Source organism: Tiliqua scincoides, chromosome 2 (assembly GCF_035046505.1).
Source record: "Tiliqua scincoides isolate rTilSci1 chromosome 2, rTilSci1.hap2, whole genome shotgun sequence".
Taxonomy (NCBI): Eukaryota; Metazoa; Chordata; class Lepidosauria; order Squamata; family Scincidae; genus Tiliqua; species Tiliqua scincoides.
In genome coordinates, this window is record NC_089822.1 from 222,433,663 (window position 1) to 222,461,119 (window position 27,457).

The window sequence follows — 27,457 nt, forward strand, 5'->3', positions numbered from 1 at the left end:
GGAAAAGTGGAAAATCTCTGTTGTGAGCGGTTTTCAGCTACATTCTGCATTCAAACCACAGTCAAGCTTCCTTCCTCACTTTACCACACACCATTTTTCCCCAAGATCCCTCATTGCGAAGCCAACCTCTGGCACTCTGTAAGGGCAATTGCTGTTATTACTTCAAAGATTTTATGAATTGTGACCATTGGAACAAAAATACAATAATTTTGCAGCACAGTGAATCTGGAAAGAAAATAAAGGCAAATTGCATTGAATCGGAACAGAATGTACACAGTACACTTTTGATGGCAGGGAAACAGGCTTCAACAGGGCAGGCAAAGACATAATGTACTGGTGTGTCAGTAACCTTGGGGATGGAGCTTGGTCACCTTATTGCAAAACTATGCAGCCCAATTTCAGTGGTTTTTCTTTGCAAATAGGAAAAACATATAATTCAAAAAAAATGAATTTAAAGATGCTATTTCTAACAGTGCTGACATTCTGTTTGCCTTAAAGGTGCGCTCCTATGTGGAAGGTCTTCAGATTCCAAAATACCTGCTTGGTTTCTGGGATCCAGATAGGCCATCCAGCTCCAGGCACTGGTCACTCCATTTGCCTCTCCCCATTGACTGGCAAATATAAAATACTGGGATGGGAGCTGGCGTATCAGAACACATTAATGCAGTGGTTCTTGAACATTTCCGGCTCGCGCCTCCCCTGATCCTTGTAGCCATTGGCCATGGCTCCCCATTACAACACCTCACCTCAGTTACCCCCAAAATGGGGATGAAGGTGTTATTATTATACACTAGAAACAAGGCTGCCAGCACTCTGAGGCTGCAATCCTAACCACACTTACATGAGAGTAAGCCCCACTGAACAAAATAGAACTTGCTTCTGAGTAAACCTGTTAGGATTGTGCCCCGAGTTTGTTAGCAGCACACCTGGAGGGTTTTGGAAAGGGAAGGGGGAAGTGATGAATTTGCCGGAGGGGATGACTTTGTTTTGTGTGTATCTGCTAATTGTAAACTGATGCAAACTGAGACCTAGAGACAGTTTGGCTGGAATCCTAACCCCACTTTCCTGGGAGTAAGTCCCATTGAAAACAATAGGACTTACTGTTAAGGTTAAAGGTTCTGTATGTTAAATTATGAGATGATTGAAGTAGGTTCTCAGTCTTGTCCCAATGTGAGCAGGTTGCAAGAAAACACATCAACTACAGCAGAGTACTTTCAGCAGTTGTATTGAGCAAGGGGCTGGGGATAAGCCCATCTCCCCTGGGGGCTGGGGATAAGAATAGGCCCTCAGTTTGGCTGTACTTGTCGTAAGAGGCAACTAAACAGCCACCAGGTAGATGGGACTGGTCAGCCTGGGAAGGCAGCTCATCTGAGAGAAGGAAAACTCTGATCCTAAACCTCCACTGCCTTGTGGCTACATCCAGTTAAGGAAAAGGCTTCAGGAGTCAACCTCAAGGCAAAATCGGGAGCCAGAGTCCCTGAGGCAGTTCATGGCTGAACACAGTCACATTCTGGCAACTCCTGCAACACCACTGGAACCAACCGTATTGGCTTCTGCCTTTCCATTGGACCATTTCAGTGACATGGAGAGGGGGGATTTGCTGCATGGGTAACAGTCTATCCTCCATACCTACTTTACCCAGGCTTCGCATACTGGAGAGGACACTGTTCCAGAGCCACCATTCAGAGCACGATACCATAGTCTTCCAAGACTACAGGATGCCAACATTGAGCAAGGGATATCACATTCAGAGTAGTCATTCAACAGTCCAAGAGTCAGCACGGAGAGCAGTCAGTTCCAGTATAACAAGTACAAATCAGTTTCCAATAATACACAGTCAAAGGTTCAGTCCATAAGTCAGTAATATCATATACATACAGTATCCAGCCTCTTCCATCACAGGCAGCAGTCTAACAGTAATCTCCATCAACTCCCCTACTGCTGCACTTAAGGCGCCAGCAGACTAAGCTTATATAGTCAGCTCAGCCAATCAGTATTGGCTTGGTCACACCCAGGGTGTGCCTGTCCCAGGTGCTTGCTGATTCTACTGAATCATCCCTCTACACCTGCTCCCTGAACCAACTTGTAAGCTGTGGTTCTGCTGCACTCAGAACTCAAGCTGACACTTACTTCTGAGTAGACCTAGCTAGGATTGTGCCTTTTGTCTTACAACAGCAGCCAACAGAGTACCCCCCCAAAGGAGGCAGGAGGAAAAAGGGGAATGGTTAAAAAGGAATGGGGATTTTTATTTTTAATCAGTTTTTGGAGACAAAGCCATCAAGAGTGGCTTTTTTCTTTTTTGAAGGAGAGGAAAAAGAGAAAGGTGAGGAACCTGGGTTAAGCTGACACAGATCCCAAGCCTATGTAGGTCTACTCAGAAGTAAGCCCCATTTGAGTCAATGGGGCTTACTCCCAGGAAAGTGTGGAAAGGATTGCAGCCGCACCCAGCAAGATTACAACTCACCCCAAAGTAGATGGGGGCTGCTCACACACATGCACCCAACATGCAGATGCCACCCCTGTTCCCCCAGGCAAGACGGAGGGATGCAGGCTGGGGCATTTGGACACCCCCCCCCCCACTAGGAGCAGGCTGGCTCCTTCCTTCCCAAGCAGCCTTGACCAATCCCAGGATGCCCAGGGTGAGGGGCATACTGGGAAATGTAGTCCTTGGGGCAAGGTTGCACATGGAGAGAGCTTCATGATGAGATGCAGCACCTCTGCCTGCCTGAACAAAAGAAAAGTTTGGCCAGAACAGTGGCTGGGAGCTCTGACCCCTATCAGAGATTCTGCACAATGCAAGGTCATCCAAAGAAGGGTTCCCATTGCTAGAATAACAGGGATGTCTGATCCAGACCCTTCACCAAGGAGAGGGTATGATGGGATATGCACAGTATGTCATGTTGGGTTTAAAACCCCAGAGGTTTGGTGATGATGAACGATAACAGACAGGAAAGTGGAGGCCTCATGGAGAATTAGGTTGAAGGAGGCCCTGGTAAGCTACTCTAAAGGTGAAGAGGAGGATAATCTGAGTGATGCCTTCCCCTCCCCTCTTAGCTACCAACTTAGGCACTAGGGTAAACGGACACAAGTCCTCCAGTGAAATAACCTTTATCCTCCTGGGTACTAGAGTTGCCCCCTTTTGACCTCAAGAGTGTGTTGGATCCCCACTAAAGGCTAAATGGCATTGCACTACCCTACCTAAGAGTGCTCTTACAATGCTCTTTTACAAAACTCTGATTTCTGTTAGAGCTTAGACACTGACAGCCCGAGCTTAGGCATGTCTACTCAGAAGTAAGTCCCATTATAGTCTATATGGGATTTACTCCCAGGTATAGGATTGCAGCCTCAGCTGTTAAACACGGTACTGCCACAGTTGCTTCATTGTGGATTCAGAAGTGATAGCTTATTATGAAATTCCTCGAACACTTCCAGAATCAGTGAATAAAGCAAGGTGAATACCCAAGGGAAAGACTAAACTTTTGTTCCCATTAGACTTTGTTTTGTTGCCATGGAGGCAGACAACTCCAGCCTAAGCCCTATTAATTATTATCCTCAATACAACATAACAAAGGACTCTGAATTGAATGGTTTATCTACCTGCAACAAAGGGTCACACCCTCTCATGAACAGCTAGCTGAGTTGACTCCAGTGCGCTCCTATCTCCAAAGGTTCCTGAGAACTGTCTCAAAGAGACACACTAACAGCCCAATCCTAACTAAATCCCTGTGTGTGATGCAATGGTGCTGGCATGGGCTACACTGAATCCTGCAAAGGATTTCTGGCTGCTGGAGATCTCCTTGGAGTAAAGGGACATTTGTCCCCTTGCCCTGGGTAAACACTAGCAGCCGCACCGGGTCAACTCTGATCTACGCCAGCAATAAAATATGCGCACAAGTCCACTTTGATCTGTGCAGGCTGATCAGTTCCGGGAAGGGGTGACTTGTGATGTCTTGCCTTCACCAGCAAGGTTCTTACCTTTTGTATGACTGGCTAAAAATACCCATAGCACGAACAAAAGAAGAAAGGGCAGCAGGTCTAGAATCGACATCAGCCATTCAACAAAACTGCCCGCTGACCACGCTGCCACAGCAGGAGAATGGCAAACAGTTCCACATCGGGTATCTAATAAGGTGCCGTGTGTCTCTTTGTTCTTTTTGCTGTGATGAACTAACATGTGGCTACTGCTCTGGAAGTAAAAAAAATGGTTTCTTTCTAGCCTGAATGTTTGAATTTTGCTCTCAGTGTTTCTAGGTTTGTTTTTTTATCATTAAAAAAGAGAAAATGTCAGTACAAAGCCTGGTCCCTAATGCCATAATTCCTTTTTTCAGTATGAAGAAAGAACCGTTCCATTATTTGTTTTCTGTGGAAAATAGTTCAAATGTCACCAAGTCACCACAGCAAACCAGCAGAGAGACCTCTGTGTTATCAAAGCTATTAATGCTTCAGAGATTTCTATATCACGCTTGGACAGCTCTGCAATCAAAAGCGCTTTCACTCGGCAAGCAATGCATTTAAGGGTTTTTAAATTTCATGAAGCTTTGTTTGGAGAAACACATATTTAAATAGAAAGGACACAATCATTATTAAGAGATTGGGCTGATACAACAAGCAAAAACACTACAGGGCATGCCTGTGATAGGATTTTAACATTGTCAGGATTTCAGTGATTATGCTGTTGTTGGGTCTTGTACTTTCCAACACTGGTGCAACTTTCCAGCACTGGTGCAGCCATAATGTAGCCTGAGGTAAGGGAACAATGGTTTCCTTACCTTGAGGAAGCCTCTGTGACTGATCCCCCCCCCCCCACTCAGAATGCAACATGCACTCCATTGGCACAGCTGTATTGGCAATGGGAAATTGGTTAGGATTGGGCTATAAGCCCATTAATCACAATGAGTTGTATTTTTACTAGCATATGTTGTCACTTATGTATTGTTGTTGTTTTAATGAAAAGGGGGGAAAAAACTGGAGGAAAGTGCCATGGCGGAGCTCAGATCATGAGTAAGCAAGATAAATCTAATCTTTTTCTCTTTCTGCCAAAACAATTCACTGTTAAATTGATCTTTGGAATACACAACAGGATGGGTTTATTCCTTGTAATCTTTCATGTGACATTTCCCTTCATGAGTCCTCAACAGCAGTCAAGCTGAGAGTCTTAGCACAGGCATGGCCCCCTCATAGACCTGACAAGCTCTTATAGAATTGAACTGGAAAAGCATTTCCATTTGTTATGGTTGGGCTATAAAGGCCGCTTATTTGGAAGTTAATCTGACAAATATCAATGAGAACAACTCCCCGGTACACATGGTTAAGGATTGGAGCATGAAAGTGCATGCTAAGCTAATTGATGGCATAGCAAGCTGGGTAGCAAGACATGAGTGAGAAACAGGGCAAGGTAAAACAGCAGGCTGGCACCAACCCTTTCCACCATTTTTGGCCTCCCCCCCCCCCCCCATCATACATTCTCCTGAACTGGAAGGAAAGCCTTTTTTGCAGCTTTTACTGTTTCAAATTCTGCTCTTGGTAAATCTTTCATTTCAATTTCAGGCAAACAGTGCAGAACTGAGCTGATTACCCATCTTTCACTCTAAAGAACTCTCTGAAAATACACATAGTAATAGGTTTACTTTAGAAGTAATTAATTTAAAGCAACCCTTCACACAGAAGCAGTGAGGATAAATAAAGCCTCGTTCCCCCTTCCATCCCATTCTAACTTTTCTTTCCGGAGAGATCCCTGGATACCATTTCAAATAAGTATTTTATGATGGAGATATTCAGAATTTAATTGAACCTCACTTAGCTGCTTAAAACTTTAAAAAGAAGCTCTCAGCAAGAGCTCCAGGGAAAACGGGGTTTTAATGAGGTGGAATTCCAAACTACAGAGGGATAAACAAAGATTCTTTGATTTCCGAATCTTGTCTAATAGGATTTCTCCTTTAATGCCATCTGTATGTTCTTATTTATAAAAATCAAGGATTACATAACGGATGAACAATGCCCCTAATGGGCAGGCTATATCCCTTGCTGGTGACTTCTATTTCACATGCTGTCATTCTTTTGGACGAGTTTGAGCTTGTGCCCTTGGCAAAGCCTTCTCTAATTTGCCTGTTGCTAGTAATGAGTTTTCACAGACTCAGCTGTGAAGTCGCTTGGCCTTTTTTTTTTTTTTTTTAATGCAGGAGATTAAAATGCATGACCTCAAACAGGGCCAACCCCCCTCTGGTTTTCTTCCAAAAACGGCTGAGTTCAATTGGCTCTGTCATTAGGAACACAATACCACTCTTTCTTGGGCTTCTGAACAAATATAGTTATGTTCCTGGGAAAATATGGAGAGAAAGAGCTAAGATCAGTCAAATACTGTGAATAGGATAAAGGATTTGGAACCTTAGGAAATGCTCTTCATTTCCTTCAGAAGATTACTTGCCATTTAAGTAGCAAGGCAGTCTCAAGGAATGTTCACAAAAGCACTGAGTCAGGAAATTGAATAAAAGACAGAGCACCGGTTCCCAGTTAATAACGTTATCATATGCCACGTAACCCAAGCTTGATTCTCATAAGAATTTAGGAGCTGTCATATTGGATCAAGTCTGTGGTCTGTCTACAGTATCCTATGGCCAAAACTAGCTAACACCAAAAATCTCAAGCATGGTAAGAAACCATAGTAAGCAGACGGGAAACCATTTAATAATTCTTTTGACATGCAGTCTTGGACATAGATCATCAGGCTACAAGTCATGTGGGGACCTGGATTCTCGACCTAATTTCATTTGGATTTTGCCTAAATTTTGGCAGAAAATTAGATTCGCCACCTTGTAAATTGTGTTTGCTTATTTATCCAGACTTCCATGGTGGCATTCGTAGGATTCCCGAGTTATTCTCATCCATTCAATAAACAGACCCAGACCTTCTTAGCTTCAGCAAGGTTGTGGCTTCCAGAAAATGCATCCTTCAAACCATGCTCTGGGAATAAATTCATCTAGTGATGTTTCTGTGATGCCATCTGTTATGTATGCAAGTTATACAGGATTGAAATTCTGCATAACTGATTGGCCCAGTCTTATGGCTGGCCAATTGGGTGGTGGACCAAAATCCTGCTGTCCGACTGACCCTCTACTTTAGTGTATCAACAGCACCAATCATGGGGAATCTGGGCGGAGCTAAGGGTATAAAGCCACGCAGTGGTGTAGCTAAGGGGGTGCAGGGGGTAGCAAATGCACCGGGCAGCAGGCTTGGGGGGGCCACAATGCGCAACAACACCCCCTGCATGCCTTCCATTGGGCTGCTGCAACCCTGTCAGAGGCTGAACCAACAGTTGCCTACACGCAGCCTCCTGCCCACCCAGCCAAGCATGCCCATCCCAGGAAACGCGGGACGGCGAGCGCTGCTGTTGCAGCTGCACCCTCCCCCTCCGCTCCGGGGCCAAACTTCAGAGCCCCATAAGCCAGCCAATCAGCCAGCCAGCCAGGAGCCTCCCACTGCTTCCTGCACCTCCCACCCGCATCCCCCGCTACCCAGGGACGTGCAGCCTCTGGCAAGCTTGGCGGGCTCCTCCGTCACCCCTTGTGCTGCAGCATGTCGGTCAGCATCCCTCTCTCTCTCCCGCATGCTCTCTCCCTCCGTACTCCCTCCTCCCTCCCTCTCTCACACACACATAGAGCCAGGCTCCTGTGTGCCTGTTGGGGGAGGGGGTTGCACGTTCTTGCCCCCACCTGTTTTTGTGTCCCCTCCTCAAACCTGGAGCATCACAGCCTCTCTCTCTCTCCCTCCCAAGCCTGGAGCATCAAAGTCTCTCTCTTCGCCCTCTCAAGCCTGGAGCATCACAGCCTCTCTCTTCCCCCCCCCCAAGCCTGGAGCATCAGTTTCTCCACAACACAAATGCTCCCCCCCCACACACACACAGGCTGCCCCCTTCTCATACACACACAGATGCTCTGTTCCCGCCCCCACACACTCACACAGCGGGGGAGGGGTGCCTTCACTCACCTCATCCAGCACCTGAATGTAAGGCCCCCCCCCCAAGCTGGCAGCAACCTGCCATCACAAAGAAAAAACTGTCTCCTTTGTCAGAATGCCAGTGTTTGCTTCTTGCACACGCCCCAGGTAAGCCTCAGTTCTCACCATGAATCCAGAGGTTTGGTGTGTCTTGAGAATTCAAGTTGTGTTTGGACTTTTCACTTGTTCATTGCAGCAGAGAGATAATGTGATCCCCTATTTGTGTGCACCTCGCTAAGGCTGCAGTCCTATGCACACTTTCCTGGAAGTAAGCTTCATTGAACACAATGGGACTTACTTCTGAGTAGACAGGACTTACTTCTGAGTAGATATGAATAGGATTGCCCTCTAAAAGTGCAACAAGTACTCTCAACAAGTGCCTGCTCTTTCAAAATATTAACAAACATTTCACACTCACTTTAACAAATAAAAAGACCCAATTTAATTAATTAAATTTGATGTCATTGCTGGGGAGGGGGGCTACAGAATGTTCTTTGCACCTGGCAGCAACTGGGTTAGCTACGCCACTGAAGCCAGGGGTGTTTGCCTTGTGTTTTCATTGCCAAGTTCTGTTCTGAAGATGAAATAAATGTGTTGAGCTATTATCTATATCCCTTCATAAGGAACATAAACTGTGGCAAAAGAAATGTAAGAAGGTGATATGGGAGGCCAAGAGAGACTATGAGGAACACATGGCCGGCAACATTAAGGGGAATAATAAAAGCTTCTTCAAATATGTTAGAAGCAGGAAACCCGCCAGAGAAGCGGTTGGCCCTCTGGATGGTGAGGGAGGGAAAGGGGAGATAAAAGGAGACTTAGAGATGGCAGAGAAATTAAATGAGTTCTTTGCATCTGTCTTCACGGCAGAAGACCTCGGGCAGATACCGCTGCCCGAACGGCCCCTCCTAACCGAGGAGTTAAGTCAGATAGAGGTTAAAAGAGAAGATGTTTCAGACCTCATTGATAAATTAAAGATCAATAAGTCACCGGGCCCTGATGGTATCCACCCAAGGGTTATTAAGGAATTGAAGAATGAAGTTGCAGATCTCTTGACTAAGGTATGCAACTTGTCCCTCAAAATGGCCACGGTGCCAGAAGATTGGAGGATAGCAAATGTCACGCCTATTTTTAAAAAGGGAAAGAGGGGGGACCCGGGAAACTATAGGCCGGTCAGCCTAACATCCATACCGGGTAAGATGGTGGAATGCCTCATCAAAGATAGGATCTCAAAACACATAGACGAACAGGCCTTGCTGAGGGAGTCAGCATGGCTTCTGTAAGGGTAAGTCTTGCCTCACGAACCTTATAGAATTCTTTGAAAAGGTCAACAGGCATGTGGATGCGGGAGAACCCGTGGACATTATATATCTGGACTTTCAGAAGGCGTTTGACACGGTCCCTCATCAAAGGCTACTTAAAAAACTCCACAGTCAGGGAATTAGAGGACAGGTCCTCTCGTGAATTGAGAACTGGCTGGAGGCCAGGAAGCAGAGAGTGGGTGTCAATGGGCAATTTTCACAATGGAGAGAGGTGAAAAGCGGTGTGCCCCAAGGATCTGTCCTGGGACCGGTGCTTTTCAACCTCTTCATAAATGACCTGGAGACAGGGTTGAGCAGTGAAGTGGCTAAGTTTGCAGACGACACCAAACTTTTCCGTGTGGTAAAGACCAGAAGTGATTGTGAGGAGCTCCAGAAGGATCTCTCCAGACTGGCAGAATGGGCAGCAAAATGGCAGATGCGCTTCAATGTCAGTAAGTGTAAAGTCATGCACATTGGGGCAAAAAATCAAAACTTTAGATATAGGCTGATGGGTTCTGAGCTGTCTGTGACAGATCAGGAGAGAGATCTTGGGGTGGTGGTGGACAGGTCGATGAAAGTGTCGACCCAATGTGCGGCGGCAGTGAAGAAGGCCAATTCTATGCTTGGGATCATTAGGAAGGGTATTGAGAACAAAACGGCTAGTATTATAATGCCGTTGTACAAATCGATGGTAAGGCCACACCTGGAGTACTGTGTCCAGTTCTGGTTGCCGCATCTCAAAAAAGACATAGTGGAAATGGAAAAGGTGCAAAAGAGAGCGACTAAGATGATTACGGGGCTGGGGCACCTTCCTTATGAGGAAAGGCTACAGCGTTTGGGCCTCTTCAGCCTAGAAAAGAGACGCTTGAGGGGGGACATGATTGAGACATACAAAATTATGCAGGGAATGGACAGAGTGGATAGGGAGATGCTCTTTACACTCTCACATAATACCAGAACCAGGGGATATCCACTAAAATTGAGTGTTGGGCGGGTTAGGACAGACAAAAGAAAATATTTCTTTACTCAGCGTGTGGTCGGTCTGTGGAACTCCTTGCCACAGGATGTGGTGCTGGCGTCTAGCCTAGACGCCTTTAAAAGGGGATTGGACGAGTTTCTGGAGGAAAAATCCATTATGGGGTACAAGCCATGATGTGTATGCGCAACCTCCTGATTTTAGAAATGGGTTAAGTCAGAATGCCAGATGTAGGGGAGGGCACCAGGATGAGGTCTCTTGTTATCTGGTGTGCTCCCTGGGGCATTTGGTGGGCCGCTGTGAGATACAGGAAGCTGGACTAGATGGGCCTATGGCCTGATCCAGTGGGGCTGTTCTTATGTTCTTCCTTTATTCACATGGACCCACTATTTAACACCATTTTCTTCTGGTTTCTGGAGGAAAAATCCATTATGGGTTACAAGACATAATGCGTATGTGCAACCTCCTGATTTTAGAAATGGGCTATGTCAGATGCAAGGGAGGGCACCAGGATGCAGGTCTCGTTATCTGGTGTGCTCCCTGGGGCATTGGTGGGCCACTGTGAGATACAGGAAGCTGGACTAGATGGGCCTATGGCCTGATCCAGCGGGGCTGTTCTTACCATCCATGTAATAAAATGCAATAATTCAGATATGGTTTTAATCTGCAGGTAGTTTTGCAATGCCCTTCCTCAAAGAATCTTTTCTTGTGTGGTATTAACAATGGGGAAAATGAGTAAAATCCAGTGCATTTTATAAATGGCATAGTAATGGTCTGTGTGTGTGGGGGGGGGTGCAAGATCCTCATTTAATCCCACGACAGACTGGAGGGTATGTGGGATCAGCATGTGTGTGGCATGTTAGATAAAACCTTGTGCAACACAGTACATCCTTTTGGCTTTTCACTCTTTCGGTTTAGTCCTAAATTGTAGAGGACATGCCCAGTGGCAGTCCTCAGAGTTTCTCTTTTATACATAGCATTTTTTGAAGCGCTATAGCATTAGAAATTTCTGAAGTACTTTAATGTCTCAAGGAACCATGGTTCCCAGGAGCACACTGTGAGTTTGCTGTTCTCTCAGCAGCTACTATTCTTTGGCCTGTCAACTCCAGCTCTTATGATTCCCATTCTCTCATCACTGTCATAGGTATGATCAAGAGCTTCACCGGCCTCAGTAAGAAAAATTTCAAATTGTTCTTTACAATGTCACAAACAATCAATCTTCCTTTCTGTCTTCCCAGCTAGGAAACCTTCACTGTTACCTTTAAATAGAAGCTATAGATTTTCCATCCCTTTGCAGTAAACGAACAACCCAATCCTATCCTTCCCTGCCTCACTGGTGTAGCCATGCCAAAAACCAGTATGCTGTATCCATTGGGGGGGAGGGAGATTGGGAGACTTCAGAGAGAAAAGGGGATTTAAACCTCCTTATTCTTTCATAATCTTCCTGTTCCGCAGTAGGTCTCCCCGGACCTGTGCCAGCGATTTCACTGGTGCAAGGAGAGAAAGGGGGCAGGGAGGCTGCTGCTGGAGAGGATAGGATCTGGCACACATCATAGCCTCAAGATCCACCCCTCCCACAGCCTCCTCATCCCTCCTGCATCTCCTGCTGTCTTACCTGCCCCAACCCACATGGGAAAGCTCCAGTGCACTTCCAGCACATTGCTGGAGAGTTAGTTTTACTGGCACTTTGCAGTAACCACCAGTGAAACATGCATTCTGCGGGAGGCAGCTCCTAATAGGATTGGGCCACTAGGCTTTCCTCATCAGTGAATGTTCCCAGGGCTGGCCCAAGACCTCCAGGCGGCTGAGGTAGCATGCCTGATGTTGTCCCTCCCTTACCTGCTAATGTGCCAGCTTCTACTCCTCTTACCCCCTTAAAGAAAGGGGAGGGCAGAGCAGAACAGGAAGTATGGAGGAGAAGAAATGGGCTAGACTCAAGTATCTTCCTTCTCCAGTTCAGGTATAGGGAGAAAGAGAAGCCATGGAGGCAAATAGGTGGATGGAAGTGGGCAGCCCCTGAAATCTGCTGCCTGAGGATATCACCCCAGCCAGCCTTGTGAATGGATTCTTGAGTATCCTGTCCCCACCACACACCCCAATGACATGTAATCTTAAGTATCATAGCCCTGTTCCCCCCCCATTCACAATAACATCCAATCTACACATCCATGGATAAAGATAGATTCTTTTCCAATGGATGATGAGCCATTTTGCTGTTTTCCTCTTTAAAAGGAATCAGGGCAGCTGCACACTCCAGCACTGGAGAGGGGGAGTGCAATGATCTCAAAGCAGTAAATAGATCATGTCAAAGAAAATCTTAATATAATAAAATGATCAATGACTAGTGAAGAGCTTGCCTGTCCACTTTACAGAGTTAAAATTTTTTTTCAGTTTTATTATGAAAAAAACTATTTCATTACACTATTATGCCATGTGAAACTGAGGTTAAATCACTGCAGTTGTGGGGCAAGGAGTGAGAAACCCCACCACATCTGCAAGGGAAGACACTGCCATGAACGATGAGCATTCATAAGCGTCGAGTTCAAGTGTCAAGCATTCATAAGTGTTAAGTTCAGTAGTGAACTTGATCCTCCTTGTGGGAGAACGTTTGGGGAAAGGACTCAAGCTTCAGCTTTAAATTGTCTTTTTAAGCAAAAATGTACCTTGTCTTTCGAGGCAACATACAACTTTTTTCTTTTCTTTTTTCATCTGGTAGAATATTAATATCAGCAAAACCTGTCTATTTTAAGTTCCTTTTTGGTAACATTGCTGTCAAAACACTTTGTTCCAGCCTGGTCTTCGTTATGCAGAAGGCTGTCAGTGTTTTATGTCACCTATATCCAGAATAGTACCCTTTTCTCTATTCTAGCTGCTTTTAAGTCTTCAGGGGTTTGCCTGCCCCCACTCCCCCCATTTTGTTCTCAGGGTATTTGTCCCTGAAGTACACTGAAAAAAACTCTTTTTCATCAAATCCTCACCATCACCAATGGCACCTCGGCTGGGACATCTCTTTCCTCAGCACTTTTATTTCATGCCTGCTTCAAAGGATTGGAATTTAGTTACATTTTTTTGTTATCACTTCAAGCACCTTCTGAATTCAAGAAGAGTTTTTGCAAACTTTGCAAACTGATTGAAGTGTAGTCTTTCACTTGCATAATGCTACTAGTTGATGAAGGTACTTAATGTGCCCTTACCCCTGGACATATATAGGGAGAGGGTTACCAGGAATTTGTGATGACCCTGAATAGTACAGAGGGTTGGCTGTCTTGCAAGAAGAATGTAAGATGAGATTCACTGTTTTGGGCCAATGTGGTCTATCTAGTCCTGCATCTTATTTGCAACAATGACCAGCCAAATACAAAACTCAGAAGCAGGGTATGAAGGCGAGGGTCCTTCCTTGTTCAATGTTGTCCTCATGTGTTATTTGGAGCATATTATCTCTGAAGTTGGAGGTCTCATTTAGTGGTCACAGTCTATCCTCCATGAATTTACCCAATCCTCTTTTCAAGTTAACTCTTTCAGTAGCCATCACAACCTCTTGGTAGCATCCAGAACAACCTTTGCCTGAGCTGTGTATTTGTCAGAATTCCTACAGCTGAACAGCATGAAATGGTATGGCCTCCAAGCACTCTCAGATTTTCTCTGCCTCTCAGTTCCGTCCTCTCAAACGGAGATCCTGTTGTTGCCACTAGCCACAGCAAAGCAATGTGCCTCTAGAGCAGCACATTGCAGGTGGGGGGCTGCAGCAGGGGAGGGGACCTGAACTACCCATTGGGCAGATCAAAGCTCACTGAAAAACTTCAAGAATGAAAAAAGTGCCAGCAAGAAGGGGAGTGGATATGAGAGATGTACTGCTGTACAAATGGATTGGTTCTCTCTTACGAATGGGCAATGAGCATCTCTTGTTCTTCTCAACCTTTTTCAACCTCTTCTCTTGGATAGGCACCACATAGCTTCAGAGAAAGACAGAAAGTACATCCTGGCTTTTTCTTCCATGTCATGACCTGCCACAATGTATAGTCATGACATGACGCAATTTCAATAGAGAGCCCTTTTGCAAAATACGACTCCTTCCTCTTCTTACAGACATCCATTAAAGCTTTCATGGCTGGGCTCCATATTAGGCTATAATAGTTTTTTCAGAATAAATGCCGTGGTCTAAACTAGAGCTCAAAACTAGAAAATGAGGAAGTTACTGTAGCGTCTGAGGAAGCCCACCAAAGTTGTGGGTGAAACCTAAAGTGCTAGTTTCGTGTGTAGTTTTTTATCATTGGATTTGGCTTTTAGTTTTAGTTCTACTTATTTTAGTCTTGGTTTTTAGTCATAGTTCTCCTGTTTTAGTTTCTAGTGTTAGCTTTTAACTCTTTTTAGCATCCTCATTTTTTTAGGTTTTCACTTCTATTAGAGTTTTAGTTTAGTTTTTTAGCATTAAAAATTTTCTAGTTTTGAGCTCTAGTTTAGACCATGGCATTTATATTATAGCTTAGTATCCACTAAACTCCTACACACAACCGAGGACCACTGGCAACAAACTCCCACTCAAAATAGACACAAGCAACCATGGCGTTGTGAAAGAAAGGTAGAGTATCCAAATTTAATCAGGGTGGACATGTAATTCATTTGTGTGTGTGTGTGTGTGTGTGTGTGTAAATTTGTTTTAAAGAAGGTTTGGTCTTTCTTACTTCATGGATACCTTTGTGGGGTTCTTATAAAGGATGTTCTGTGTGAATTAGGACTTTCTTTTATTATTGCCTCAAGATTGCTTCCCTTTTTGTCCTAGTGCCTTTTCTTTTACCCACAATACAAAGATAGAGGGTGAAATCTTTCATTTCACAGAAGCAAATTACTGGGAAAAATAAAAAGTGGCCAGCCTATCTGTTAAAAATCTGTTTGCTCTTACCCAGGACATAAATCTCCTGGTTGACTACAGCTGTGCTGAAACGGTATTTCGAGTACTTCATCGGGCTGCGCTCTGTCCATTTGTCTTGGCCCGGGTCATACTGAAACGTTCGGTTGTTTAATCGATCAGGCTCATCGTCAGGAAGATCCATCTGTATGAAATATGACAGCCATATAATAATACAACATTTGGAGCCCTCAGCACACGCCTGCATGCTATTAATCACGGAAGACAGCTGAGCAGATAAATAACATAAACACATCAATTACTGCTGATTCATACTCACTAGGTTTTAACAGCTCTCATGACTTGTGGCTGAAAAGTACATTGTGGAAGGCGCATGAATAACGACACATTTATATTCTCCAGCAAAGGGAGCTAAGAATTTGGGTAATAACAAACCATCTATGGACACATTTCTGACAGAACATAGCTCTTTGTACAAGGTTTCTGTGAAGTCTCAAGAAGAAAGCAAAAACCTCTTCATTTTCCCATGGAGATGGAATTTTGATTTAGTTTGTTATTCGGTGGCCCACAAACTTAGAAGAAGGACTTAGAAGGTTTGTCTAAGACTTACATGTGTGTGCATGGGCGTGTGTGTGTGTGTGGATCACTTTCATTTATGAGTTATATAATACAAACAAAAACATAGAAATTCCTTTTCAGTTTGGTTATATTTGGAATTAACTTGTAGCCAGTGGCATTGTAGAGGGGGTGCAAAGCGCTAAATTTTTCAGAGAGCTTCACCATGCCATGCAAGCCGCTCCCCCTCCCCTTTGGAGCCATTCTGGGCTGTGGGAGCAAAACGGAGGCAAACACCATCGTTTTGCTCCCACTTCCTTGAATGGCTCTGAAGGGGAGGGATCATTTGCACAGTGCGTGGAGGCTCCCTAAAAAATGTAGTGCTTTGTATTCCCTCTAGCTACACCACTGCTCATAATGCTTTCTCTCTCATGTATGCACACCTGCAAGTGTTCTCAGGGGGAAACACTGGAAATCTGGGCAGTTTCGATACTCTACTCTACAGTAGAGCAGAGGTGCATGTGAACAAGGTGGGGAGTTCAAGGAAACTGTCAATTCCCAGAAAACCAAACAAGCGAACAAAGCCGAAGAGTACTTTCTTAATCTGGTAGCGTTGACTTTCAAGAGCCATTCAGCTGTTCCAAGACAGTCAGTATGCCATTAAGGAGCAGGCTTGGGAGAGCTGTAACTGTTTAAAACAATATCCTGATATACACACACAAGAGCGTTGTTTGAACACTCCCTTAGCCAGTGCGGTGAAATGACTAAGAGGGTGAACAAACAAGTAAAAGTGAATGAGCTGCAAAGTCACCAGCACAAATCAATTGCAATTTGTCCATAGGCAAACCACTTAGTATCAGCCTTTGCTTTTCATAATGGAATACTGGCAGACTATTTTGTCTGTTTGATTTATTTGTATACCACCTCTCAGGCCAAGGTCTTTCATAAAGTTCAGATAATCAGGTTACTGGTAAAAGCTGCTGATGGATCATCAACCTGTAGCAGGCTCATTTACATAGTCCATAGGAACATGGCCAGCAGGGGGAACTGGCAGCAGGTGACAATGGCATTGGACATGGCTTCTCATCCATTGGGTAGCAGATGGAAGAGTAGTCCCTGGCTGCTGTCTCTTCCACTTTGCAGAGTTAGTGCTAGGATTATCGAGAAAGCAGCATGAGAAGTGCTTTCAAAGTGCCATATATGTGCTCAGCAACAACAACAATAATTCCAAAATAATCAGCATGTTGGGAGTTAGTCCTACACCCCAATCCTATTGGACTAGTTTTGATAGTGGAATAGAATTCTGCTGTTGCAACAGGCCTTATGGCAGTGGGCACAGTGCGCAGGTGGTGGCCATTCTGGAGCCACTGCTGCAAATGGCAGTGACCCGCTGCCTCAGCCAGCAACCTGCTCCAGAACAGGTAAGCTAGCACTTGTGGTGGATCAAGGGCAAGGAGGGGGAGGAGGTGGGTGTTCTGGGGAACTGGGGGCAGGAGGGATGAGGGAGGATCTGGCAGTAATGGTATGCACCAGATCTTGTACTCTCTTTCAAAAACCTCCCTTCCTCCTTTCCTTCCTTGGACATATGCCACCAGAACAGGTGTCATATGTCCAAGGAAACCCATTGACAGCCCAAGGCTTATGCAAAAGTAAGGACAAAATATTTTTATTTACCTCCCGTTTGCCTTCAAGTCAAACCCACCCCCATAGGATGCAGCGCATGCCTTTCTGATGGGACTGCAATGACACTAGTAGCAGGGGAATAGAATTGGTGCTCTAGTCAGCTTAGCCAGGATGTATGCTATGTGAAAATACTAGGGCTATTACTTTTTGACCTGGCAAAATCTCCATATAATGATTTTGTCATGCCCACTTCATCTTGTGACTATTTTAAGTGCATCCTCACATGGTGAGAACTGGCATTTACTTTGCCAAGATATACTGATAAAAAAAATAAAGAGTGTGGTGAACATCAGGTGTCTCCATACAAAATGCATCTTCAAATGAAGTATTCACCACACAAAACTGACCTGATGTTTTTATCATGTCATAAAGTAATGTGAGAGTCAGGCCTTAGTTTAGAGACAGTCCAATGTTAAGGAATCATTATAAGTCACATATTTCTGTAAGCTATGCTATCTTGTTGTGCACAGTGGAGACCTAGGCTTGGCAAAAGCAACCTCATCAATGGAGATAGTGGACACTAATAGGCAATTTGACTGCATTTTGCCTGAGGCCACCCTGGAATATACAGTGTTTTGTCTGCAGGCATTGTGGCGGAAGGCTGCAACTGATTTGTTCAGTCTGAATCTAAGAAATTATGTGCAAGATGACTTGAAAAAGAGCAATTTGGGCATTGGATTCCAAGGGACTGGACTGTTGCTGTGGTGAAACTGTGATTTCCTATGTAACTGAGAGCCCAATCCTGAGCTCTGCGCACTGGCTTAGCAGCGGTGCGCACTGTCACAAACGTGCCATAAGGCGTTTGTGAGGCTTAGCACCAGCCCAGCACTGCCACAGAAACTAGTAGTCCCATTGTGGGGCTATCTTCCTTACCTGGGGGAAGAGGATGAATGTCTCTCTCCCCCAAGGAGCCACCAGTAGCTGCCTAGTTGTGCTTAGGATGCCGCAGCAGCCATTCTCGGCGCCATGGCAGCCCCGCACTCCAGGCAGCTCAGGATTGGGCTGTTACTCAGCCTCTACATATGTGAGTAAACAAATTATTATAGTTACCTTAATCTGAAGCACTCTCATCTCCTAACAGCCCAATCCTATGCTTCATCCTCACAGATGCAGCAGTGCCAAAAGGGCTTTTGCAGCATCTTGCAAGTGGGGGTAGCTCTGAGGGTTTCCTCTGGGTAAGGAAACATCCTTACCTGGGGGTAATCCTCTGCAGCACAGAAAGGTCTACTCAGACCTGTGCCAGCGAAATCACTGGAGCAGGTGCACGTGAACCCAGGTTGTGGGATCAGATCTAGGAAGGGAGTTTGGATTTGGCTGCTGAACTTTCCCCCTTCCCAGATCCAATCTACCCACCTCCTTGCCCTGTCATCGCCCCATTCCTCCCCCACCCATCTCCATCTCACCCTCAGATATATCTGGGTGGGCTGGCCAATCCTGATCTATTACCATGCACTAGGCTGCTGTAGCCTCCCTGCTGGTGCTCCAGCAGCACACAGCTTCACGTGCTGTTGGAGGCACTTTTGCTACTGCCATAAGGCAGTCTCCACTGGTGGAACACTCTTTCATTAGCAGATAGTCCCATTAGGATTGGGCCATATGGCACAAATCCTAACCAACTTTCAAGCACTGACACAGCTGTGCCAATGGGGCATGTGCTGCATCCTGCAGTTGGGGGGCAGTCACAGAGACCTCCTCAAGGTCAGGGAATGTTTGTTCCCTTACCTTGGAGCTGCATTGCCCTTACCTTGGGCATACATAAAGACAGGTCTGCTGGCTCAGACCAAAGAGCCATTGAGCCCATGATACTGTGACTAGCCAGATGCTTTTGAGAGGTCCACAAGGCTCACCCCACATACAACCCACTGCCCGAAACTCCATCATAAGATGTTTGGTGCTGCTCCAAACAGCTGGTGGACAATGGCCTGTTTGTGTTCTACCAGATCCTGTGCATGTATATCATCTCACCTTCTCCCTTAACCTCACTATGAAAAAAACAAGCAGAGCAGGGAATAGTGTCTGTTTAATGAAACATGCAGATTGGCCCTTGGCCTGGGGCAGGCGCCTGAAGCAGCCTTGCTCAATTTCAGCTTCCACTTTCATTGTCCAACCGATAGGAGACTCCATATGTCCCATCTCATCTCACATCCAGTTTGTCCTCCACCCTTCTCTATCTTGCTCCAACTTAAGCTTCCCAGATGATAGGGAAAGAGCATGGAGCTTGGAGCAGTTCTGACTCCTTCTATATGAAACCTCTGCAACACAGCTCTCAAACACAAGGTAGCTGACATATTTATACATCATTTAAGAGTTGGCTTGGATTGGTTTTTGTGACTTCTGAAAGCACTTCTTCTTCGTAAAACTAACCGTGGCTAATTGGCTGGCCCCAAACAAAGCCCTGCAATTTTCTGAAGAGGTTTCCAAGAGCCACTGGACTGAGAGCCCAATCCTGAGCTGCCCAGGCACGTGGCTCTGGTGGCACCAAAAATGGCTGCCGCTGCAACCTACGCACCCAAGAAAGTCGCAGGCGGCACCTTGGGAGAAGGGGACTTTCAGCCCCTGCCCCTGGGTAAAGGGAATAGCCCCACAATGGGGCTACTCGATTCACCACCGACCAAATGGTCAGCGGTGAGGTAAAAGCCTCCATGTCAGGAGGCGAGCCTGATGCGGAGGCTTTGGATCCGGAGGAGCGAAGCTCCACTGGTCCTGCCTCTCTCCCTCCCCGCCCCTCCCCCAGCACGCTTCCCCCCACCCTCCGCCCACCTCACCTCTCCCCAGAATGCCTCCTGCCCGCCTCCCCCCATACCCCCTTTCCTCTCCACTGCTTGGTGGTCTGTGTGACTGCCGAGCAGCAGAGGCCATGCACCCGCCTGGCGCTAGCTGAGCGCTGGCCAGCACTGGGCTAGCACAGGCACTCACCTGGCGTTAATGCTCGGAGACGTGCCTTACGGCACTTTTGCAACAGTGTGCACCAGCGGTAAGCCAGCACATGGAACTCAGGATTGGGCTCTAAGTGGCTTCCACTTGTCAAGGCAGAAGCGCTTTCATAACCTCACAAAATAGGCTTAGGGTAGCTCTGTATATAGTGATATGACAGCAAGCAGGCTAATTTTGTGACATCTGAAAGTTGCTTTTTGTTTTTCAATGGTTTTTACCTTTCAATACTTCATTAAATAACCCAGGGATTTCCAAACCTTATTCCTCCTGCATTAAATGAATGTGATGCATTACTTCTGCATTACTTTTGTTCTCCTGCATAAACAGGAGTCAGGCAACCACAACATTTCCCAAAATATATTTCTTCTTTTTGCATTTGCATTTTTTATATTCTGAGTTCATGCAAAGGAAGCATACAAATGTATGATAGCAGAGTAGCCTATTTCAGGTTGCAATCCTATGCATACTTATTAGGCATATTGTCCACAAGGCTAAGTAACTGTGTTTCCTGCTGCTTTTTCCAAATCTAGTGCTCAAGTGCAGAAATGGCCCAAGCCCTCATAGCTGAGGCAGAAAGTCAAAACAGCAACCACTCTGAGTAATAAGAATACAACGTACTAAAAGCCTTGATCACAAATTGCATTTGTGTAGACATCATCCATGTGATGGGGGGGGCAAGAGTGTGCCAGAAAGTCCTATCCCTAAACCAACATGCTTCCTAAGCCCCACCCCGCCGCCTACATGTACAGTGTTTGTCTGCACTGTACCTGGGAAGCAGGGATGGACCATGACTCGGATGACTCAGACTTGAGTCATGAAAACACATGTTTTTCGTGATTCATACAGACTCAAGTCATATATGTCAGAAATCTGGGCACTGACTCCGTGTTTTACCCTAAAAATGAAAAGACTCGAATAGACTCAAGTCAAGACTTGCTTTGTGTGTGTTTAAGACTCTGTATGTGCTTGCTTGCTTTTTTGCCACTTCTGGGACTTGACTTACTTTTAAAAAGACTTGGACTCAAGTCAAAAGGACTCGAAAAATGGCTCTGGAAGGGTTGTGATGGCTGCCGTTATGACTCATGGACGACTTCAGTCAAGGGGTGGAAACTCAGAACTTGACTGTGGCTCTGGCACATTCCTGCTGGGAAGACACTTCCTTGAAATCAGGAATGCTGGGCAATTAGCACTCCTGATCATGGGAGAAATTCTACCCAAGTGTTTGTCAGTGCAGACGAAAGTTATATGCAGGGGGAAGGGACTTATGGCCCAATCCTATGGGCCCCTGCACCACCAGAACTCATGTTCCTGTGGCTTAGTGCACCGTACAACAGTCACAAAACGTGACATGCCATACAGCCTGCCCACTGCCATAAACAGTATATGAGAGCGACGAGGTGATAGCAACCTCATCAGGAGCCCTGATGAGTTGAAGCAGGGGGTGAGCTGAATGGGGCAGGGATGTGGGTGGGGGTTGTGGTGTGTCAAGGGTGGGAATGGGATGGATATTGGTGGTGGTAGCTCTCTGTCAATAACCTATCCCTCTTCCTGGCCTCGATCTACCTACCTTGGTCCACTCAGATTTATGCTAGCAAAATTGCTGGTGAAGGTCTGACTAGACCCAGGGCAGTAAAGGCTTACCCTCAAGCAAGGGAACAAATGTTCCCTTATCTGGAGGAGACTTCTGAGACTGCCCTCCCATAGGATGCAGCATGCACTCCAGTAGAGTGGCTTCATCAGAGGGAGGGAATCTGGATAGGACTGGGTTGTAAGGGAGCATGCTAATGTGGGGGCTGTTTTGTAGGTGAAACTCTTTGAACATTTGAAATATCCTATTAAATATTAATATTAAGTGTTAAGTATTGTGCATAAATGTGCATACAGCAATTGAAACCTTGTTATTAAAAAAGAATGATGTTAACTTAAAACACCCAGATCTGTATGTGGAATTACTTCTGGTGGACCACATACTCTCTGCAAAACAGGTCATGGCCATTGGCAACACTGATCACCAGTTGGGGAGGAGCTGAAGAGACAAATTCAAGCCTTCTCTTCTCCTCTCCAACAGGTGAAAAAGACAGCCAGTTATCTATATGTGGGGGCTGTGCATGTGCTCTTGGACAGTGGCACACCCATCTTTGGACTGGGGTAGTTTCCTCTTAATCTGCTTGATTTTCTCCATTTAATTCTAATTGGATGGAGCAGCATTGTGTGGGCATCATGTCCAACAGGGATATTTTAAACTCCAGCTAAAAGAGGCAACTACCAAATTATTCAGCATTTAAACCAAATATAGCCACACTTTTGTAGCACAGACACTCACTTTGGATGAACAACTGTTACCCTGCACATTCCTGATCTTGTCTGATCTTGGAAGCTAAGCAGGGTCAGGCCTGGTTAGTACTTGGATGGGAGACCGCTTGGGAATACCGGGTGCTGTAGGCTTATACCATAGTCTTTCGAGACTGAAGGTTGCCAACCATTGTGAACTCATGTAACTGGTGCATGAAGATCATAACACCAGAACCAGGGGACATCCACTCAAATTGAGTGTTGGGAGAATTAGAACAGACAGAAAAAAATATTTCTTTACTCAGCGTGTGGTTGTTCTGTGGAACTCCTTGCCACAGGATGTGGTGATGGTGTCTGGCCTGGATGCCTTTAAAAGGGGATTGGACAAGTTTCTGGAGGAAAAATCCATTACGGGTTACAAGCCATGATGTGCATGTACAACCTCCTGATTTTAGAAATGGGCTATGTCAGAATGCCAGATGCAAGGGAGGGCACCAGAATGAGGTCTCTTGTTATCTAGTGTGCTCCCTGGGGCATTTGGTGGGCCTCTGTGAGATACAGGAAGCTGGACTAGATGGGCCTATGGCCTGAGCCAGTGGGGCTGTTCCTATGTTCTTATTGTTGTTTTGCTTTAAATATGCATTTTTTTTTTAAAAGGCCTCCAGGCACATGGATAATTAAAACAAATACAATGATTAATTCAATACAAAAGAACAAGATACAAAGAATTACAGAAAGCAAATACTATGCTAGCTGTAAAAATATAAAAGTCGAAGAGAAAAGAGTCTTGGGCTGCAATTTTATAGTATGCACTTATCTAAAATTAAGTCCATTAAACTCAGTGGGACTTGCTTCAGAGTAGACATGTCTAAGATTGCACTGTTGCCCTATTTTCTGGTTGTGAGTAAATCAAGGATTTCCCAGACCAGGGCAAGCAAAGATTTCCTAATACATAAGCAGTAGCCTTTGTAATTTCTCTTTACAGTGTTCAGTTTATGGTGGCTGAGATAGAGGGAACTTCGATTATTTTATTTTTTTATGAATATCCCACTGTTTGATCAAAATGATCTCAAAGGTAGCTTATAATAACAAAACAACCCAGGAACCTCTTAATCCTCTGGTCCAGGAGTGCCCAAACCCCGGCCCTGGGGCCACCTGCGGCCCTCGAGGCCTCTCAATGCAGTCCTCAGAGAACCCCCAGTCTCCAATGAGCCTCTGGCCCTCCAGAGATTTGTTGGAGCCCACACTGGCCCAACACAACTGCTCTCAGTGTGAGGGCGATTGTTTGACCTCTCACATGAGCTGTGGGATGAGGGATCCCTCCACTGCTTGTTGTTTCACATCTGTGATGCAGTAGTGACAGCAAAGGAAAGACCGGCCTTGCTTTGTGCAAGGACTTTTATAGACCTTGAGCTACTGCAAGACCTTCATTCATTCATATAAGTTCATCTTTAATATATTCATTTATGTAAACTTACGCAAATTTATTCAAATTTTAAATGTAAATTAATTCTCTCCCCCCCCCCGGCCCCTGACACAGTGTCAGAGAGATGATGTGGCCCTTCTGCCAAAATCTTTGGACACCCCTGGTCAATAGCAGAGAGGCCAGAGTATATGTCCATTCTCTTTTTCAGTTCTGGGGCAATAGGCACTTGAGTAAAGTTCTTTTACTGTCATGCGGAGGAGGCCAGCTACCTGCTCTGGCCAACAGATAGACTGCTCTGGCCAACCTCTGGCCAGTGGGTAGGCTAATCTTCCCCTTGCTCTGATACATAGCCTAGGAGAGAGGGGTGCAACCTTCCAGTAGCCTTTTGGCCAATTGCAGAGGCCAGAAGTTGTTTCTTCGTTCCCCAGGCAACTCTCACCATGATTCCCCTCCCCCATTTTAGCCACATCCCTCTAAAAACAGTAGCTAAAGGAGCCATTGCAAAAGCTAAGGGGTCTGGGTCCCCTCTGACTCTTTCCTATAATTCAAGCACTGGCCTGCAAATGCTTAGCATTCTTTTCCAAAATGCACAGCTCTTCCTAATGAGCACAGGCAGTATGTTCAGAAAGCCAGGGATGGGAACTCAAGTCAGGTGACTCGAGTCCGAGTCATGGAAATCAGCATTTTTTGCTGACTTGTGTACGCATGTCATGCATGCAACGTGCCACTCTAGCCACGCATGTGGAAGACTTGGCAAAAAGCTTGAGTCAAGGGCCTGACGCATGTACCAAAAAGACTTGTGACTCAAGTCTTTTCAAGTTGCAAAAATGCTCCAGGTGACTTGGGAAGTGCCCTCATTAGGACTCATTTTCTACTCATAACTCGACTCAAGCTGCACTGGATTTGCCCATCCCTACAGAGAGCACCATAACCATATACATTAAAACACTCAGGAATACTCCTCACCTGTGGTGTCCAACCTCCCATTACGTACAGCCTGTTTTTCAGCATCACCGCAGCATGGCAGGCTAATGGCACAGGGAGAGGAGCTGCTGTTCTCCAGTTATCTTGTTCCATGGAGTACTTCTCCACACAATTTGTGATGCAGTATTGATTTTTCAGTTTCATTTGACCTCCTGTGATATACAAGTCATTGTGAATGGTGCCTAGAGCATAGAACTCACGAAACTGGACACTACACAGACTCTGCCAGGATGGATTGCCCTGGTTCTTGTACCTGCAAGAAAGCCTAATATTAGAATCATCATGGTCACAGATGGATTTGTATGACTCTCTGCCTAGCTCTTCTCCTCATACCTCATTTTTATTTCCCAGTGTTGTCAAAATGGATCAAAAGGGAGTTTTATTTTCAACAAATTGCAAACATTACTAAACTGTTGCCTTGGGATTGTAACAAACTTCACATACCCAAATGATATAAGCACAAACCCTTGTTAAGTGCTTTATTTATCTGTAGAAAGATGCAGTATGAGAAATCAAACCTAAACAGGAAATAGAACTATGAGTTAATACCTTTTTTAAAGGAGCAGATGAGTGAGGGAGGAGGCTTATCTCAAACAGTCTCTCCTTGTCATGATACCTGCTAGTGCTCAGTTTAGGAGATGATTAGCAAAGGCTGAGCACAGTATTGGTACATTTGCCACTCATAAACATGACTGTTTAAGTTTTAGGAACAGCCAGTAAGTTAATTCTAAAAAGTGGTATTCCATCAAAGACTAGTAGCTTAAAAAAACATTTGCAGTTGTTGTAAAGAAACAGATTCTATGTCATTTGTGGATGAGGATCTGTCTAATTTTTAACCACAGGATGAATTGTTTCTCTATACTTATATTCCTCATACAAAAATCTTTTCAGGGTAAACTTGTATCCCAATTGTTGTTTTGGAGGACAGTTCAATACCTATCTCTTAGGGAAATCGTATTGGGATACAAATCTACCCCAGACCATGAATAGCACAGGTGAGATCTGAACAGAAGACCAGAGTTAAGTTACCTCTTGATTTCAATGGGATTTACACCCAAGCAATTTGTGTGAATATTCTACACGTCTGTTTAGTTTGTGCAAATAAAAACAGCACAAGGACTTTGGAGCAGTAACAATACTACTGCGTACACAGAATACATAATACTAAAAAGGTCAATGTTACAAAGGCTATGACTGAACAGAACGATCAAATAGCTAAGGCAGTGGTCCTCGAACTTTTCCAGCTCGCGCCTCCCCTGATCCTTGTAGCCATTGGCCACGGCTCCCCATTACAACATCTCACCTCAGTTACCCCCAAAATAGGGATGAAGGTGTTATAATTATACACTAGAAACAAGGCTGCCAGCACTCTGAGGCTGCAATCCTAACCACACTTACCTGAAAGTAAGCCCCACTGAACAAAATAGGACTTATTTCTGAGTAGATCTGGTTAGGATTGTGCCCCAAGTTTGTTAGCAGCACACCTGGAGAGTTTTGGAAAGGAAGGGGGGAAGTGATGAATTTGCAGGAGGGGAAGACTTCGTTTTGTGTGTATCTGCTACTTGTAAACTGATGCAAACTGAGACCTAGAGACTGTTTGGCTGGAATCCTAATCCCACTTTCCTGGGAGTATGTCCCATTGAACACAATAGGACTTACTTCTGAGTAGACCTAGCTAGGATTGTGCCTTTTGTCTTACAATAGCAGCCAACAGAGTAACCCCCCCCCCCCCAAAAGGAGGCAGGAGGAAAAAGGGGAATGGCTAAAAAGGAATGGGGATTTTTATTTTTAATCAATTTTTGGAGACAAAGCCATCAAGAGTGGTTTTTTTCTTTTTTGAAGGGAGAGGAAAAAGAGAAAAGTGAGGATCCTTCGTTAAGCTGACACAGGGCCTAATCCTATCCAATTTTCCAGCCCTGGTGCAACCACAATGCAGCCCCATGGTAAGGGAACAAATGTTCCCATACCTTAAGGATGCCTCTGTGACTGCTGCCCCACTACAAGGTGCAGTGCATGCCCCATTAGCACAGTTGCTCCGGCACTGGAAAATTGGATAGGATTGGGCCCACAGACCCCAAGCCTATGTAGGTCTGCTCAGAAGTAAGTTCCATTTGAGTCAATGGGGCTTACTCCCAGGAAAGTGTGGAAAGGATTGCAGCCACACCCAGCAAGATTACAGTTCACCCCAAAGTAGATGGGGGCCTGCTCACACACACACACTCAACATGCAGATGCCACACCTGTCCCCCCCAGGCAAGACAGAGGGATGCAGGCAGGGCATTTGGATACCCCCCACTAGGAGCAGGCTGGCTCCTTCCTTCCCAAGCAGCCTTGACCAATCCCAGGATGTCCAGGGCGAGGGGCACACTGGGAAATGTAGTCCTTGGGGCGAGGTTGCACGTGGAGAGAGCTCCATGATGAGATGCGGCACCTTTGCCCAGCCAGCCTTC

At 45.4% G+C, this 27,457-nt stretch overlaps 1 protein-coding gene across 2 annotated transcripts in view; it reads right to left on the bottom strand.

Moving 5' to 3' along the window:
- The window catches only part of KBTBD12 (kelch repeat and BTB domain containing 12), a 57,126-nt gene that overhangs the window by 20,374 nt on the left and 9,295 nt on the right, over positions 1-27,457 (bottom strand). For both annotated transcript variants that reach the window (XR_010793829.1, XM_066616219.1), the window contains exons 3-4: positions 24,990-25,260; positions 15,167-15,317 (exon numbers count right to left, since the gene is read on the bottom strand). Coding sequence is in view for 1 of the 2 variants with exons in the window: in XM_066616219.1 (XP_066472316.1) it covers positions 15,167-15,317; positions 24,990-25,260 (422 nt within the window). In the remaining variant the exon portion in view is untranslated. The remainder of the gene's footprint in view (positions 1-15,166; positions 15,318-24,989; positions 25,261-27,457) is intronic.